This window comes from Microtus ochrogaster, unplaced genomic scaffold (assembly GCF_000317375.1).
Source record: "Microtus ochrogaster isolate Prairie Vole_2 unplaced genomic scaffold, MicOch1.0 UNK56, whole genome shotgun sequence".
NCBI classification, from domain to species: Eukaryota; Metazoa; Chordata; class Mammalia; order Rodentia; family Cricetidae; genus Microtus; species Microtus ochrogaster.
Window position 1 is genome coordinate 1,519,235 of NW_004949154.1, and position 16,269 is coordinate 1,535,503.

General features: G+C 40.8%; 1 protein-coding gene across 1 annotated transcript in view; it reads right to left on the minus strand.

Moving 5' to 3' along the window:
- Nucleotides 1-12,551, minus strand: part of Ms4a12 (membrane spanning 4-domains A12) — a 12,959-nt gene extending 408 nt beyond the window's left edge. The window contains exons 1-5 of the mRNA XM_005369696.1: nt 12,275-12,551; nt 3,523-3,656; nt 2,959-3,015; nt 788-904; nt 32-142 (exon numbers count right to left, since the gene is read on the minus strand). Coding sequence (XP_005369753.1) covers nt 32-142; nt 788-904; nt 2,959-3,015; nt 3,523-3,656; nt 12,275-12,551 — 696 coding nt within the window. The remainder of the gene's footprint in view (nt 1-31; nt 143-787; nt 905-2,958; nt 3,016-3,522; nt 3,657-12,274) is intronic.
- Between the last annotated feature and the right edge of the window lie 3,718 nt (nt 12,552-16,269).

A 16,269-nucleotide genomic window follows, 5' to 3' on the forward strand; every position in this document is an offset into this window, starting at 1 on the left:
CCGATCAAGTCCCAGAAGAGACTCAACTTACCCTTTTGCCAAGGAGTAGGGTTTGGTAGGCAAAGTGGACCGTGGCACATGCTATGCTGACCTCCAACAAGGAAAATATTGCCAGCACACCTACAATTCCTGTCCCAGAAAGCTGAAATAAGAAAAACATAGAATGTTAGACTGAACGGGAGGGTCTCATACAGACTTCAGAAATGTCCTGACTCATCAAAAGAGCTATCTCCCTCATGTTCAACTCTGTGATACTTTCCATAACAGCAAGGAGACCATTACAAAGAAAAAAAAACCCACATACTTATTTTCTGATATTCCTAAACAGTCTGCTTGCTGAGAGGAAAAGTCTTCTGGTGTTTTAAAGAAATATCAAAATTAATTTGTATTTCTCTGAAATAAGCATTTGATGACAATAAGGAAATATCCAGAGGGAGTTGATTGCACATGAGCAGACATCTTCCTCAGTTTCCATCCTACAAAAGCCACTTCACACTTTGATACCTTATCTATGCAGAATTATAAAGTGCTGGAAAAGGAATTCTGCATGTATTTTGCCACGCTGTACCCAGCGCTCCTGTGATGGCCACGGGGTTGGTCTTTCTGACATCATCTATCTGCAAATATAATTTTCTCACCTTGTATCTTAGCGATCACATTCCTAGGAGTAGGGTTAGAAATACAGAGAATTTTCTCAACAGAGCTGCTGTATAAGAAATAGGTGACGGTAGCTATACTCTGGCATTGAGGAGAGAGCAGTCATTGTGGTCCATGGCAGGATACTTACCACCATCCAGTAGTTCTGATAATAGTAGCCGTTGGTGTTCAGATCCCACACAAACAGAATCAAGCCAACAGAGGCAAAGATAACACTAATAATGTTCGTTGCCAGGGTGCTTTTCAACTGTTGGAGGCAGTAAGAACAGAAAACCATATAGAAGACAGGTGACTTTAAAGGGAGTGGGAGTTTAGCCTAATTGATGGTTCTTAATCCTTGACATCTTATTTTAGTTCTCATTGTGCTGAGGGATGAACTCAAGGTCTGGTGCACCCTGAGCAAGTGTTCTACCACTGAGTGTATCCCTAGCATGAAACAACATTTGTGACATCCACAGCTGGACAGAGTGAGAGACTTTGGAACGCTCAAGTCTACATGCGATGTCTTCATCAAAACCTTCCTCTCAGGGTCAGGGATCTAGGGGGAAGGTTTTGTTATTTTGTTCCTGATACCTCCCTCCTTCCTTCCCTCCTTCCCTCCCTCCCCCCTTCCTTCCTTCCTTCCCTCCTTCCCTCCTTCCCTCCTTCCCTCCCTCCCCCCTTCCTTCCTTCCTTCCTTCCTTCCTTCCTTCCTTCCTTCCTTCCTTCCTTCCTTCCCATCCTCCTTTCCTTTCCTTTTTTTTTTATTAAAGAGAAAGAACATGAAGTTGAATGAGTAGGAAAGTTGGGAAAATCTGGGAGGATTTGGGGGGGGGGAGAATATACTTAGATATATTGTATGAAAAAAATGAAAGTAAAAATTAAAAAGCAGCTAGGTGTTGTGGTGTACACTTTTAATCCCAGCACCTGGGAGGCAGAGATAGATGACTCTCTGTGAGTTCAAGGCCAGCCTGGTCTACAGAGTGAGTTCCAGGACAGTGAGGATTATTATAGAGAAAAACCCTGGCTCAATAAAAATAAAAATAAAAAAACAACTCTACTTTGTAAACCAATAAAAGGACAAACAAGATTTTTATTTTTTGAGATTTATTTATTTATTTTAAATTTGTAGGTGTTTGCCTGCATGTATATCTATGTACCATGAGTATGCAGTGCCCAAGGAAGCCAGGAGAGACCATCGAATCCCCTGGAACTGTAGTTACAGAGCTTATGAGTCACTGGGTGAGTGCTGGGAATAAAACACAGGCCCTCTAGAAGAGTGGTCAAGTCAGTGACCTTAACTTCTGAGCCATTTCTCCAGTCACAAGAGCAAACTTTTAATGGGCATTATTCTCTGATAGGTATTTTGTTCTATATTTAAAATGATATCACTTTTCACTCTTACAGCTATCACACAGGAGCTAGTTCCAGTATTAGCTTTACACATTCCTATCTAATTGCACCGTCCCCAAAGACACACTCTCTTTCTACACAACCTCTGAGGGGCAGGGCCCTATACGGAGAAGGATGCTCTGTTTTGTTTTGGGATTACAGTAGATATGACTAATCAGAGCTAGGCTGGTTCTACCTCTAGCTTGATCCACTATTTTATCCGGAGTGCACAGACAACATGATTCCATCTTCCCATCTCCCCTATCTTTTGTTCTTGCACATAGCTTCATATAATCTTGACACCACTTCTGTTCTAGGTTTGGGGGGAAAATGTTTCTCTCCTGGTTTGCCATAAAGGCATGAAATCGCAACAAGGGGCATGCTATGGCTTGAGAGAACTGAACCCCCATCTCTGTGGACATTTCTGTGCACTCTTATCCTTTGAACCAGATGTTTTCAATGACAGTTTAAAGAACTGACAACAGAGACAATCTGAGTAAGAATAGGAATTACACACCAGTGAAAAGTAAAATACAAGACAGAGCTGAGAAGTGGCCATGAACACCGGGACTTTGTTATTGAAGGGGCATGTCGGTGGGTTTTGGTTTCTAGTTTCTTCCTTGGTTTTACCTGAATGTCGTATGACCCAACAGAACCAGGGAGCCATCGGGCTAAAGTTTAAACAACACTTACATATATTAACGTCCACTCTTCTGCTTTCCAGAGCCTGGATGTGGCACTCTGCCTTTCTGGGTGGCAAACTGAGTGTACCCCTCCCCCGCGCCAGCACAGGCATTACCTGGTAGCTGGCAGATATTTTGAGAACGAGCTTCCATCCCCACTCTTTGAATCTACCCTCTCAAGTTGTCCTTGGCAGTAAATCAAACCAGTCTTTAAAAGGATTTAAAGGTAGACTGTTTTTTAACTTACCAGAGAGGGGGAGGGTTTCTTGAAAGCCGATATGGAGAGTGAGCCAGAAGCAATGAACTGTAGAAACAGACAGATTCATGACCGGTAGGTTCTCTGCTATACCTGGGACTGTCTCCTTAGACAGGAGGCTGCTCTAGCTGCCTATGTTTGGTTTCCCTCACACACCACTCAGTTATTTTAAGATTCACTTTGGGGATACATCTCTGATTCCCCTTCCTGTTTTCTTGCATGTGAAGAACTGTTACAGATGGCTCTGAGTTTGCATGGATGATTGCGTCTCCTGCTCAGCTTCATCTTGTCCTCAACCTCATCTTGTCAATGGCCTAGTTTTGCCATGTTTCTGATCACTCGTCACAACTCTCCATCTAGCATATTGGTTCTTGATCTGTGCTTGCATTTACAGTGAGTTTAAGTTGTCAGTCTCTAGCAGGGAGTACAGGCCCCTTTCTCCTGCTCAAGCAGAGCTGTTATTTCTCAAAGTTCTCTAGCCCTCAGACACGCCATCTATCAAGAATTGAGCTGTGAGCAGGCTGTAAGGGAAGAGATGTCCAACAATCTACTCACAGAGAGTCCACCCCAGAATGGATATCCGCCAATAAAAGCAACAGAGCAAAATGCCCAAGACATATGGTAATTGATGCTCAGCATCCCAAGAACGATTCCAAAGCCAATATGCATCAATCCAGTTATGATATGGACTGCCTGAAAAGGAAAACAAAGAGGTATTTTAAAATGATTTCTTTATTTCTAGTCCATGAAACTCCTTTTTATTTACTGTCCATCTTGCCAGAATCTCTGAGAACTCACCCAAACAGTGAATGATTTGATGTATACTGAAACAACAGGGGAGGAAGGGCCTCAAGTCAAACCCTTGTTTGGCATCCTTAGCTGTCAGGGAAATGCACATCAAAACGACTCTGAGATTTCATCTTACACTTATCATAATGGATAAGATCAAAAACACAAGTGACAGCTCATGCTGGTGAGGATGTGGAGTAAGAGGAAGACTCTTCTGTTGCTGGTGGGAGTGCAACATGAACAGATGCTTAGGAAATCAAAGTTTCTCAGAAAACTGAGGATTGACCTGTTTCAGGACCCAGCTATACTGCTCCTGGGCATATACTCAAAGGATGCTCTACCATACCATGAGGGCACATGCTCACCTATGGTTATTGCAGCTTTATTTGTAATAGTCAGAAACTGGAAACAACCTACATGTCATCAACCAAAGAGCAGATAAAGAAACTGTGGTAGACTTACACACTTACTGCTGTGAAAACGATGACATCCTGAAATTTGCTGACAAATGGATAGAAGTAGAAAAGATCATCCTGGTTGGGGTAATCCAGACCCAGAAAGACAAATATGGTATGTCATCAATCATTGGTGAATATTAACTGTAAAGAATAACCATGCTACAATCCATAGACCCAAAAAGCTAAGTAACAAGGAGGGTTCAAGAGAAGACATGTGCATCTCACTGTGAAGGAGGAATAGAATAGACATCACAGATTAATGGGGAATAGTGTGTGTCTGGATGGGGAGGGGTGGGCATGGGAACAGGAGTTATCAGGAGGGGAGAGGATGGAGGGAGAGAGAGTACTGGTAAAGACAACTGGAACCAGGGGAATCTCTAGGATTAACTAGAAACCTAGCACAGTGGAAACTCCCAGGAACCTATGAGGGTGACCCTAGCTAAGACTCTTAGCAATGGGAGATACAGATTCTGAATGGCTATCTCCTGTAACCAGGCAAGACTTCCAGTGGAAGGATTGGGACCCCAAGTAACCCATGTAATCTTTGGCTTACAATCTGTGCTGCCTACAAAATATGCTGGAGTAAAGGTGATGTAGAAATTATGGAAATGGCCAACCAATGACTGATCTAGCTTGAGACTCATATGATGGGAGGGAGCCCACCCCTGACACTGCCTAGAGGGTCAAGACCCAGGGGCTGGACAGCCCAGAGACCAGGATAGAATCAAACATGACTGACAAAAAAAATAGCCAATGAAATGATTTCTAATGATATTCTGCTATACTCATAGATCCCGTTGTCATCAGAGAAGCTTCACCCAGCAACAGATGGAAACAGGTACAGAATCTCACAGCCAAACATTCGGCAGACCTCAGGGAATCACATGGAAAGGGAGGAAGTATTATGAGAGCCAGAGGGGCCAAGGACAAGAAAACCACAGAATCAACTAACCTGGGCTTGTAGGGCCTCACAGAGACTGAACTGGCAGCAAGTTTTGAGGGGACTGATTTGGGCCCTCTGTACATATGTTACAATTGTGTAGCTTGGTCTTCTTGAGGGACTCTTTAACCATGAGAATAAAGGTCTGTCTATGACTCTGTTACCTGCTTTTGAGACCCTTTTCCTCCTACTTGGTTGCTGTAGTAGGAGAGGAAGTGCCTCGTCTTATTGTGATTCGATACTCCATGGCTGGTTAATATACATGGGAGGCCTGCCCTTTTCTGAAGAGAAAGGAGAGAAAGGGGGAGAGCTGGATGGGGCAGAGACTGAAGAGAGGGACTGGGAGGCAGAGAGGGAGGGAAAACTGCAATTGGTCTGGAAATTGACTATTTAACTAATTAAATGAATAAACTCTGTTTGAGGGGCTAGTAAGATGGCTCAGTGGGTAAGGAATTTGTTATCTAAACAGATGATCAGAGTGTGATACCTAGACCCCCCCATGTGGTGGGAAGAACTGTGCAAACAGAGACTGCACATTCATTTCCCAGCTGCCCAGACTCGAATAATCACACAGAAACTATATTAATTATAACACTGCTTGGCCTATTAGCTCAGACGTCTTATTAACTAATTTTTATATCTTAGATTAACCCATTTCTATTAATCTATATATCATCATGAGGTTGTGGCCTACGAGTAGGGTCTGGCATCTTCCTCCTTCAGCAGTTATTTGGTGTCTCCCTGACTCTACCTACTCTCTATATCCCTTCCAGCCTGGCTATAGTCTGCCCTGTCATAGGCCAAAACAGCTTTGTTAACCAATGGTAGTGAAACATATTCATAGCCTACAGAGGGGAATCCCATATCATCTCCCCTTTTCTGTCTAAATAAAAGGAAGGTTTTAATTTTACCATAGTAAAATTACATATAACAAAACAGGCATGAAGCAAGAATTACAGTTACAGTATTTAGTCTATTTGTACCTGGCAAAATTAAAGAAAATATTCTAACATCTATTTTATCTTTGTGAGTCTAAAATTTAATAACTAACTTATCTTTGTCATAACTGAGGAAAACTATATCTAATCTTCAACTCCATCAAAAACTCCAGGAATGATATAATATTACCTAAGTTAACAGGAAATGCAATGTAAGCAACTTCCAAAACTCTAGAAGTGACAGAAACATCTCGCTGCCTGGACAGTCACCCAGAGTTCTTCTGTACCATTGGGGCATCCATCTTTAGCCTACAGGCCCATAGTATCCAGCAGACTTTTCCACGAAACAGGGAATGTGAAGATCTGTTCTGCCTTGTGATGGCAAAGTTTATCAGTTGCTTTCTTCTATGTCCTGCAGAATGTCTGGCAGTTTCTTCTATGAAGCAGGAAGAACCACCCCATCTTTTGAAAAGTTTATCAGTCACTCTTCTGTGGGTCCTGCATGTCCAGTTTATACAGCATACTATTAACTAGTCTAGGTAAGAACAGTTTCGTGCTCAAATGGCTAACCTTGTCCCATTGAAGGCAAATTCCACAAGTTTCTTCAGTACCCACCAACCTCTCTGAAGTAATTGGTACTGCCAGAATTAGACATGTCTCACTGTTGAGAAAAGTCTAAGTTCTTAAAACATTTTAAATGCCATATTCTATAAGTCTTTGAAAGGTTTGAAGAATATTTAAGTGAAATATATCTCTATATATCTAGAAAACCTAACTAACATAACTACAAGTTTGACTATTCTAAATGACTATTAATCTGTATTTTAAATTAGGCATTATGTTTTTAAATGAACTGCACAAACACAATACTTTAAACAAGAGCAGAAATATATATGCACAGTGAAACAAATTGACCTTAAATTTGTATCAGTAGACCAAAATCCATACCAATGTATCCATCTCTGTACATCATATGCCCCTCATTTTTTTCTTTTAGAAATTGACCATGACCATTAATTACTTATAATTAACCTCCTTTAAATGAAAATAAACATTTATAAACAATCATTTTGGGAATTTGGGTGTAGTATTTTCCAAACTATTTTCTGCTATTTGTTGGGCAGAGTAATTTTAGGGTTCATGGAGACCTTTTGGGGGGATTTTGTTTCATAAAATCACATTATTCTGGAAGAAATCCACAGGTTCTCATCTTCTGTGTGTATACTCTTTTTCCTCTCTCTCCCAAACATTCATACATTTTAAAAATACAATGTATCTTGTTTAGAATTTTTTTATGTCTGAATCTGTCTTTATTGTGTATCTTTAATCAATTTCTGACCAGGAGCACCTTTCCTTTTTTTTTTTTTAATGCTAAGTGGCCATGGCTAGGATCAACTCTGTGGCCTTGTCTGTTTGCTCCTCCCCATCCAACGTGGTGGAGGTATGCTCACTTCCCTAGCTCCAGGGATGCAGCTGTTCTGTGTCACATTAAGCAACTAGCACACTGCTCACAAACCCCATTCAGTTTAGAACCTCCTGAAAGAGCGAGCCATAGCTGTCCATGCAACTAGCACAAACCAGGAAGTCTTCTTAAAGAAGCTGCACAGTTTTTGCTGCCACCGCTGAGTCAGGAAACCTTCTCTTAAATGAACTGTGCCTCTGTTTCCTTCTAGCAAACAGAGCCCACCCAAGAAAATGCTGTTTTGGTTTTTCGAGATAGGGTTTCTCTGTGTCTTTGGAGCCTATCCTGGAACTAGCTCTTCTAGACTAGGCTAGACTTGAACTCACAGAGATCTGCCTGCCTCTGCCTCCCAAGTGCTGGGATTAAAGGTGTGCGCTACCACCACCCTGCTAACTCTGTTCTTTTGTGTCTACCCAAGCTCTCTCAGGTTTTATTCAGGTTTTATGTGGATATACTTGCTTCACGTTGGCATGCCATTTTGTAAACTGAGACTGCTTGTTCATTTCTTGCTTCCCAGACCTAAATAATCACACAGAAACTGTATTAGTTGCAACACTGCATGGCCTATTAGATCAGGCTTCTTATTAGCTAACTTTTACATCTTAGATTAACCCATTTCTATTCATCTATATATCACCACGAAGCTGTGGCCTACTAGTAAGGTCTGGTGTCTTTCTCCTTCCACAGCTACATGGCGTCTCCCTGACTCTGCCTACTCTCTTTATATATCCCTTCCAGCCTGGCGATATTCTGCCCTGCTATAGGCCAAAGCAGCTTTATTCATTAACCAATGGTAATGAAACATATTCATAGCATACAGAGCGGAATCCCACATCAGAACTGAGTCTTGCAAATTGCCCTCTGACCTCCATATATGTGCTTGCACACACACACACACACACACACACACACACACACACACACACACACACACACTAAACATTTTTAAGAGGCACTTTGTTTGATTTCCGGATGGTCTCCAGAGAAGCCTTTAGAAAATGTGAGTCCTTAAGAATCTCCTAGTGTCCTCTGTGAGTCTATAAGTTTGTAAAGAATGCTGTGATTGGGGTGACAGTGACTGTCTTGCAGAAGTAGCACAATTTCCTGTCCAGGCACAAGAAAAAGAGTCAATAGAGATGAAGTCACTCCTAGAGTATCAATCATACACCTGACAATGCTCTAAACATCTTGCCTGTCACTCTACCAACAACTAGGTGAAGATGGAAAGTCATAAGAAATCAAGTGCCCAAGGGCACACCGTTATGAAGGGGCAGATGCCCAGAATGCATGGCAGTGGACTGACTCCAAAACACATTTGGAATCTGTCCTTTCAAGCTTATCTTGGTTCCACCCATTCTGGGTTGTTGTGGTCATTATGCTAGTTAAATGAACCTTTTCTTTGTTAATTCCTCATATTTTAAGATATAAAACACATGGCATCATTTGCTTTTATATTTTCATGTTTTTAACTTTAAAAGTTATTATTATCTTATTTTCCATGTCTGGATGTTTTTCTTGTATGCATGTCTGTGCATCATCTATATGCCTGGTGGTGCTTCAGGATGCCTGAGGAGTGGGGTCTGATGCCCTGGAACTGGGGTTACAAACAACTGTGAGCCACCAAGGGGTGCTAGGAATGGAATTGAGTCCTCTGCAAGAGCAGCCACTGATCTTAACCCCAGCACCATTGTTCTAGTCTTTGTACTGTTTGTTTTTAAAATGCTGATATGCAACTTTTCTCATACCAGGTGAGAAGGATTTCACCAGTGATAAGGGATAAACCTTTTACTTTCTTATCACTCTTTTTTTTTTGTAGAGTAAACAGTTTTCTGAGAAGCAACAGCTGCTGTATTGGTCCAAAGCTCAGTGACATATCCACAGTCCATTTCTTCTTGAAGTTTATGCTTGATCTTATCTATCCAGGAAGACTAGGGCCACAGAAATTTCTGTGTTTATTTTCTCAATGAATAGTAATGAATAAAATGAAATTGAATTAAAAGAAAACAAGTTTCATAAATATGCTAAAATAATAATACATTGTTGAAATGCACTGAGACTTGTGAAAGCCATGAACCTTCCCTCTGAACAATTCTTCTTGTTCATCCACATGTGTTCATCATCCTTCAAACACAGCTTCTGAGAGCTAGTGACCCATTTTAGCCAATGCTGTGTCTCAGACTGGAAACTCCTGCATCTGACTTCAGATTTGTTTCCACAAGTCGTTCTCTAGGAGCACAGTCTGGGTACAGACTTCCCGTCCTTGCTGTCATCGTGATGAAGGGCAGTTAGAACTTTTCATCCCTATTGGCCCCTCTTTCTGCCCATATAACCCTGGCTCTACACTTCATTGATTAAAATTACCTACAGCCCCAACCACTTAAACATTCAACCTGTTCTGTGTTTTTGGTGATTGTCTCAGTTGATTTCATCCCCAGTTTCCTGTGTTGCTGTGATAAAATATCAATAGGCAAAAAGTAATTTAGATCAGGTTTATTTTCAGCTCACAATCCCAGGTTATAGTCTGTCACTGTAGAGAAGTCAAGGCAGATACTTCAAAGAGCCAATCATATCACATGAGATAGAAATGTGTGCATACCTGCTTATTTGTTCATGCTCAGACTGATTTCCCCATTCTTATATTGCCCAGGAATCCCAGCCTGGGGAATGGTGTCACCCATGGTGGGCTGGGTTCTACCAAATCAATGAACTTAATTAGACAAAGCCTCAAAGACACACCCACTGGGGAGCACAATGCAGAAGATCCTTCATGGAGTCTCTATTCTCAGGTGATTCTAGGCTGTGCCAACTCGACAGTTAAAGCTAACCATCACAGAGGTTTTGAGCAGAGGGGACCAAATATTCTACCCCCACCATCTGTGGTCCCCAAAGTATTGTGGTAACTTGGGGTGTAGCTTCACAGTCTTCGTGGAGAGGACCCAGCTTCTGCTAACTAATATTTTATTTTATTTTTAGCAGAACTTTGCCTTTTCTTTAAATATATTTTGATTGCATCTGTGTTTTTGTTTTTGTTTTTTTTTTGCCAGGAGGAATGCTTCAAATGGATCTTTGTTCCACATAGTAAAAGTCATCTGTCTGCTCCAGATGTACCACCAGGTTTGTCTCCACCTACCCTTTGGCCTCCTTCCAGCTGTTCCTTTCTTTGTGCAGTCTGCTCTATTTTATTGGCCTCCTCCTGTTCATCAAATACACCACACACAATCTTCTTCTAAAGCCTTTACACTGGCCATTTTTTTCTTGTCCTGACATCTGTGTGGTTCACTCTGAACTTTATGCCTTTGGAGTGCCAGTCTTGATCAACTTCAAGTTTCTACCCATTCACTGCCTGCTTCTTCTTCTCCCTCTTACACTCTATATGTTACTTACTTAATTTTTGTTAGCATATAAAGTACTAGGATTTGTTATGACATTTTCAAAAGAAATTATTGAAATTATTGATATTTTCTTTCTCCTCTACTCTCATCTGTTTCTTTGCACCCTCTGTATACCCTTCCGCTCCCACAAGCCTCCCTTCTGTTTTCATGTTACATGTGTCCTATTGCCCATTCCCTTTCCTCAGCACCTCTTTTCTCTTCTTGTGACCTCCTCTCTACTTTCTCACACACACTGCCACCCCCCCCCCCCGCCCCTAACAGTAAAAGACAGGACATGTGTATGAGAGACAACACAAGATTTTTGTCTTTCTTAGTCTGGTTTGCCTCGGTCAATATCTATATAGTATATTTTCACCTTCCCCAACACTCTCTAGATTGCATCTTTATTATGTGTGCAGCCTGATTTCCCCAGCTTGGCCATAGGTCCCCTGAAGGCAGAGGCTGTTCCTGCTTTGTACTTCCAGATATTTTCAGCAACTGTGTGAATTGGCTTTGGGAGCTATGCGTTTGCAGGGAATGCACGCCACTTGGCAGGGCAAGATCCAAGGAGCCACCTTCCCAGTGTAGAACAGCTGCTGGGCTGGAGGGTGGAGGAGTACTGTTTATTTTTACTTGCCTGAAACACTGTGACTCAACTAAATTGCCGAAAAGCACTAGCTGGTAAGATGGCTAGAAGAATTCAAGTACATAGTGGGCACCTGTTGTCTACTGACTCCCGTAGCCAAGATTTTGGAGCTGTACCAATAACACATTGGTGGGAGTGTGTGAAGAGGTATGGGGAAAGCTAACAAATGGTGGTGACTTCTGGGTAAGGGTGTAGAGTCTTCACTACAAGTCAGGCTTGCTTTCCAATGCTGATAGAAACAAGATTGCGGATGTCCAGTTCAAATCAACTTTCATGAAGTAAAGGAACAAAGACATAAATTTCCAAGGGTTTTTCACATTCTGCTTTTTCCAGACTGTTTGCTGGTAGCTCTGTTCCCTTTCAAACAGTTTTCAATGATCTCTTTAAAGTTAATTCATCTCTCTAGGAATATACATGTGTAACCAATCCAGCGACAGAGCTGAGGTTGTCTAAAAAGACTTTCATAGCAGTGCGATCAAGCGAAAAGTAGGAAAAGTCTCCTGTCAATTGTTAGACTCACGACTGAATCTAAAATAAATTAACCCAGAGTAGCTCACACACAGATTGAGCTTTTCTTTCAGGGAAAGGCACAGTTAGCAGAACAATCTTCCAATATTTTTGCTCATTTAACAATATGCTATTGTAACTGACAGATGCACAAAACCTTGCAAATGAAACTTTAAAACTCTAGTGGCAAATACACTTACCCCAAGAGCCATTGCTGCATCTTTAAATTTGGGGTTGGTTGCTGTTGTTCCTGGAGCTGGATGCCCTGTTGGCACATTTTCCAGACCGAGCTGAAGGGTAGTGAGGATTCCCGGAGATGTAATGTAAGAAAGTTGCCCAGTCTGTACTTGGTTTCCTGTGTTTAGAAAACCCAGAGGTGGTTGAGGATGAAGAGCCATGGAGCTTGTTGGTGCGTAAGGATTGGGAATGGTGACATGCATCCCAGGGTAGGTAGTTGTCTGGCAAGACTTCATTATGTCCTAAGCAGCAGAAAACATACAAAACTAACACATTTACCAAGATAAGAAATGAAAGGACACCTTGTCAAGTGTCAGTTTTCTATGCAAATGGGATAGAGCAAGTGAGTAGATACTGGCTAGTGACAAGCAATAAAAATATGATTCTCATTTGACCTTAGAATCCCATATATCCTGGGGCTCAAAAGAAGTAAAGGAGGGATGATGGAAATACATTTCGTTTTCAGTTCTTCATATTGAGTTTTGCAGTGTGTTCATGTACATGTGCATGTGCACATGCATGTGTGTTTTTCTGAGTTCATTGCTTTTGAAGGACATCAGAAGGCAAGGGGGACTGAAGTGTCAGGATTCTGAACACATGGTCTGAACAGGTGCCCCTATTAAAATGCCAGTGGTTTGATACACCAATGGGTTTGTTACATAATTTATACTTCGACAAAGGGTGAAGACATTCCTCCTCCAGGGCTCTTTGACATCTGTGAATACAAGAAGATGGCTTGCAGAGAACTCAAAAATGAATCCAAGGATACTGAACACAGTGTTTTTTGTGTGCAGTTTTCTTCTTTCTTTAAGGATTGCTAGTGACTTTTGTCCACATTTAATCATGGAGATTTACTTCCATCCAAGTTTCCTTGGCCACACAGGTATTGGAATTTAAAATAGTTCCACACTAGCCCAGAATGGGGTATAATAAAGCTTTATTTATTTAGGGGTAAACTCACAGAAAAAGGAGTGATCAGCAGTCCTGGAACTGAATCCAGCAGCCAAGGGGCTTGTGCACACCCCTACATCTGCTGATATAGTGCCCAAAACCACCTCCAAAGTGGGCCAGCTTCCCAAAGGCCATTGGCTGAAGGAGTTCTCACAGCACCTCCCCCTTTTGTCTAAATAAGAGAGTTCCAAACCCAATACAAAACTATATACAATAAGAACAAATACCAAGTATAAAAATTAGAATTCCAACCAGCATAAACAATATCAATCAAGAAACACATGCTAAATGTTTCAATAGTTATTCTATCCTAATCATTCTAAGTCTTATATTAGAAATGGCTTGGCTAAGTCATGAGACAAAAGTAACTATGACTATCTAGTCTTCAATCCTATCAAAAACCCAAGAAAGGAAAAAGAATTCCAACAGCACATTGGGCCTGAGATGCTGACTGAATAAGAACCCTCAAGAGCAGTTTATCTAAATAAAATAACATTAGGGAGACTGACATCAATGGCCATATGTGAGCTAGTGACTTTCCCTAACAAATAATTTTAATCTTGGACCGCCTTCCTTGCCATCGAGTTGCATTATTGACATCAGTATTGTTTTCTATCTGTTGCTGTAACAGATAAACAGTAAGCTAGTGAAGCCTTCCCTCAGGCTTCAGATGAACTCTTTAGGATAAAATTTATTGCATACTGCAGGAGGTGTGTACTGTGTTCAGTTATAAGCATCAATTTGGGGTTAGAATTCTGGCTCTGACACCAGCTAGAGTTTTGTCAAACTTTCTTTTCTGTTATTTCTCTGCAATACGGTGCTAAAAACAATGAAAGAATACCTTCCCTCTAGGGCTGCGAGGAGTGATTCCTCATGACATGCAAATAACTATTGAAACAGGAATCATGCTTGACAGACCGAGTTTCTGAGACTAAATATTATTCCAGACCTTTTTTTGTCTCCAACCTGATACTTCATTAACTATGGTACCTTGAGCATCTTTTTCAATTAAATCCCTGTTAGCTCCTGCATCTAAGCTGTAAAACAACAGATGTTGCCATTTAAATAGTTGGTACAAAGTTTGAATGATAGCAGTTTTCATAAAGCCATTTGAAGACTTGCCAACATAGAGCAAGAGCTTGAAGAACAGCAGCGACTATTGTGGAATTAGAACCCAAAGTCTTATTTCAAGTAGAGAATGTAAGCCCATTTGGCAAAAAGGGTTTGACTTCAAGAGATCAGTGCAAAGAGGGAGGAGATAGGAGATGGGGTACAGTAATAAGTCAGGACAAAAATTTTCCTGGGCTTAAAAACTGAATCCATTGAAATGATTGCCCTATGAGAGAAGGTGAGGGAGAAAGAGAGATAGGGATGGAGGTAGAGACAGATAGACACACAGAGAACATTATTGTCTTTGTTGCAGATCATTGCATATTTTTGCATATATTTTTAAACATATCATTTAAATTTGTTAAGCAATTTTCAAGATGTTTATTTACCATCGATTTCTGATTTTATATCTGTTACCTAGTTTCTGCATATGGAAGTTTCATACATAATACAGACTCTATATGTTTATCTGACTCTATAAAACCCATGCAAGCCTCAGGATGTATTTGTGCCACATCAGGTTATTGTTTTAGAAGATGATAAGAAATGACCCAGTCCGTACTTTTTGGTTAATACCAAAATGACTTAATGCATACACATGATGTGCACAGGTACAAGTGATGCCAGGATGACGATTTTCTGATTATCCAGTCACAATGATGATGCACAGAAGGGAAAGCCAATAAGTTCAGCCACAAGTCATGTTCTTTTTTTATAGAGTTAGTTCATTTTTTTCACTTAGCAATTGATAAGCTATTTAAAATCAGTTGTCTTTTTTAAAAAAAAATGAGAACTACCACAACTAATTTTTAAGCACATGAATACATAAAAGCACCAAATTTTTCATGAACTCTAAAGCATAGGGACCACAACAATAAGAGAAAAACTAGCCAATAAGCTAATTTCAAATAAAGGTGGGAAAAACACAATTGTAATTTCTATTTTCTTCTTTTCTGTCTTTGAACGGAGTAGAGTTGATACTATCATTTACAATGTATTACAGAGTAAAATTGGTACTATCATTCAGTGTACTACAGAGCGGAGTTGATACTATCATTTACAATGTATTACAGCATAGAATAAAACATCAGAGTGACACAGATATTTTCACAGAATCATGCAGCAATACATCTAAAGGCATCATCTTTCAGCAAATGTAAAATGCTGACCCAGTGAAGGACCCCTCTCCCCACCTTCATTTTCCATAAAGAAGCATCTTAAATGTCTCATCCAAGTGCTTCAGTGTCTCTGTTGTTCTAAGTGGTCCCATGGTCACCACGTTATTTCCAAGAATTTCCACTTGTTGATTACTGTCCCTAGAATTTTATACATCTGCACCCACTGTTCTTAGCATGAGATGTATAGTTATGCATATATAGATATACTTGAAGTGCCTCTAACCTGCCTTGTAGTAATTGTCTTTGTCTCTGGGTTTCTCTCGCCCTCCTTTATCAGCTGTCTCAATACAGACTCAAGACTTGACTCCAACCCAGAGATTAGAATGCGGCAGCGAACCCACCAGTCAGACCAGCCCCATTTCATACCCACCGAGAAAGAGAGGCAGAGTGGTTTCAGTGGACTTAGGCAGCTTTCCCGACACCTCTGGCGTTTCTTTCTCAGCTCCAAGATCTGTTCTGGTCTCAGATATTTATCTGGAGTTTATAAGTATCTTTACTTCCTTGCTTCAAACTAGCCTATCCCATTTCTACATAATTCCAAAGTCCTTTTATTGCCTGGTTTCACTCTAATTATGGGACTGGGTTGTAGTTTACTTTCCTCTCATTTATGCTGAGAAGTGTGCTCTGGGTCTTGTTTTAAATTTATTATTTCTTTTCATTTATTTTACTCCTGACCTCAGTTTCCCCTCCCTCCTCTCCTTCCATCCACTCCCCA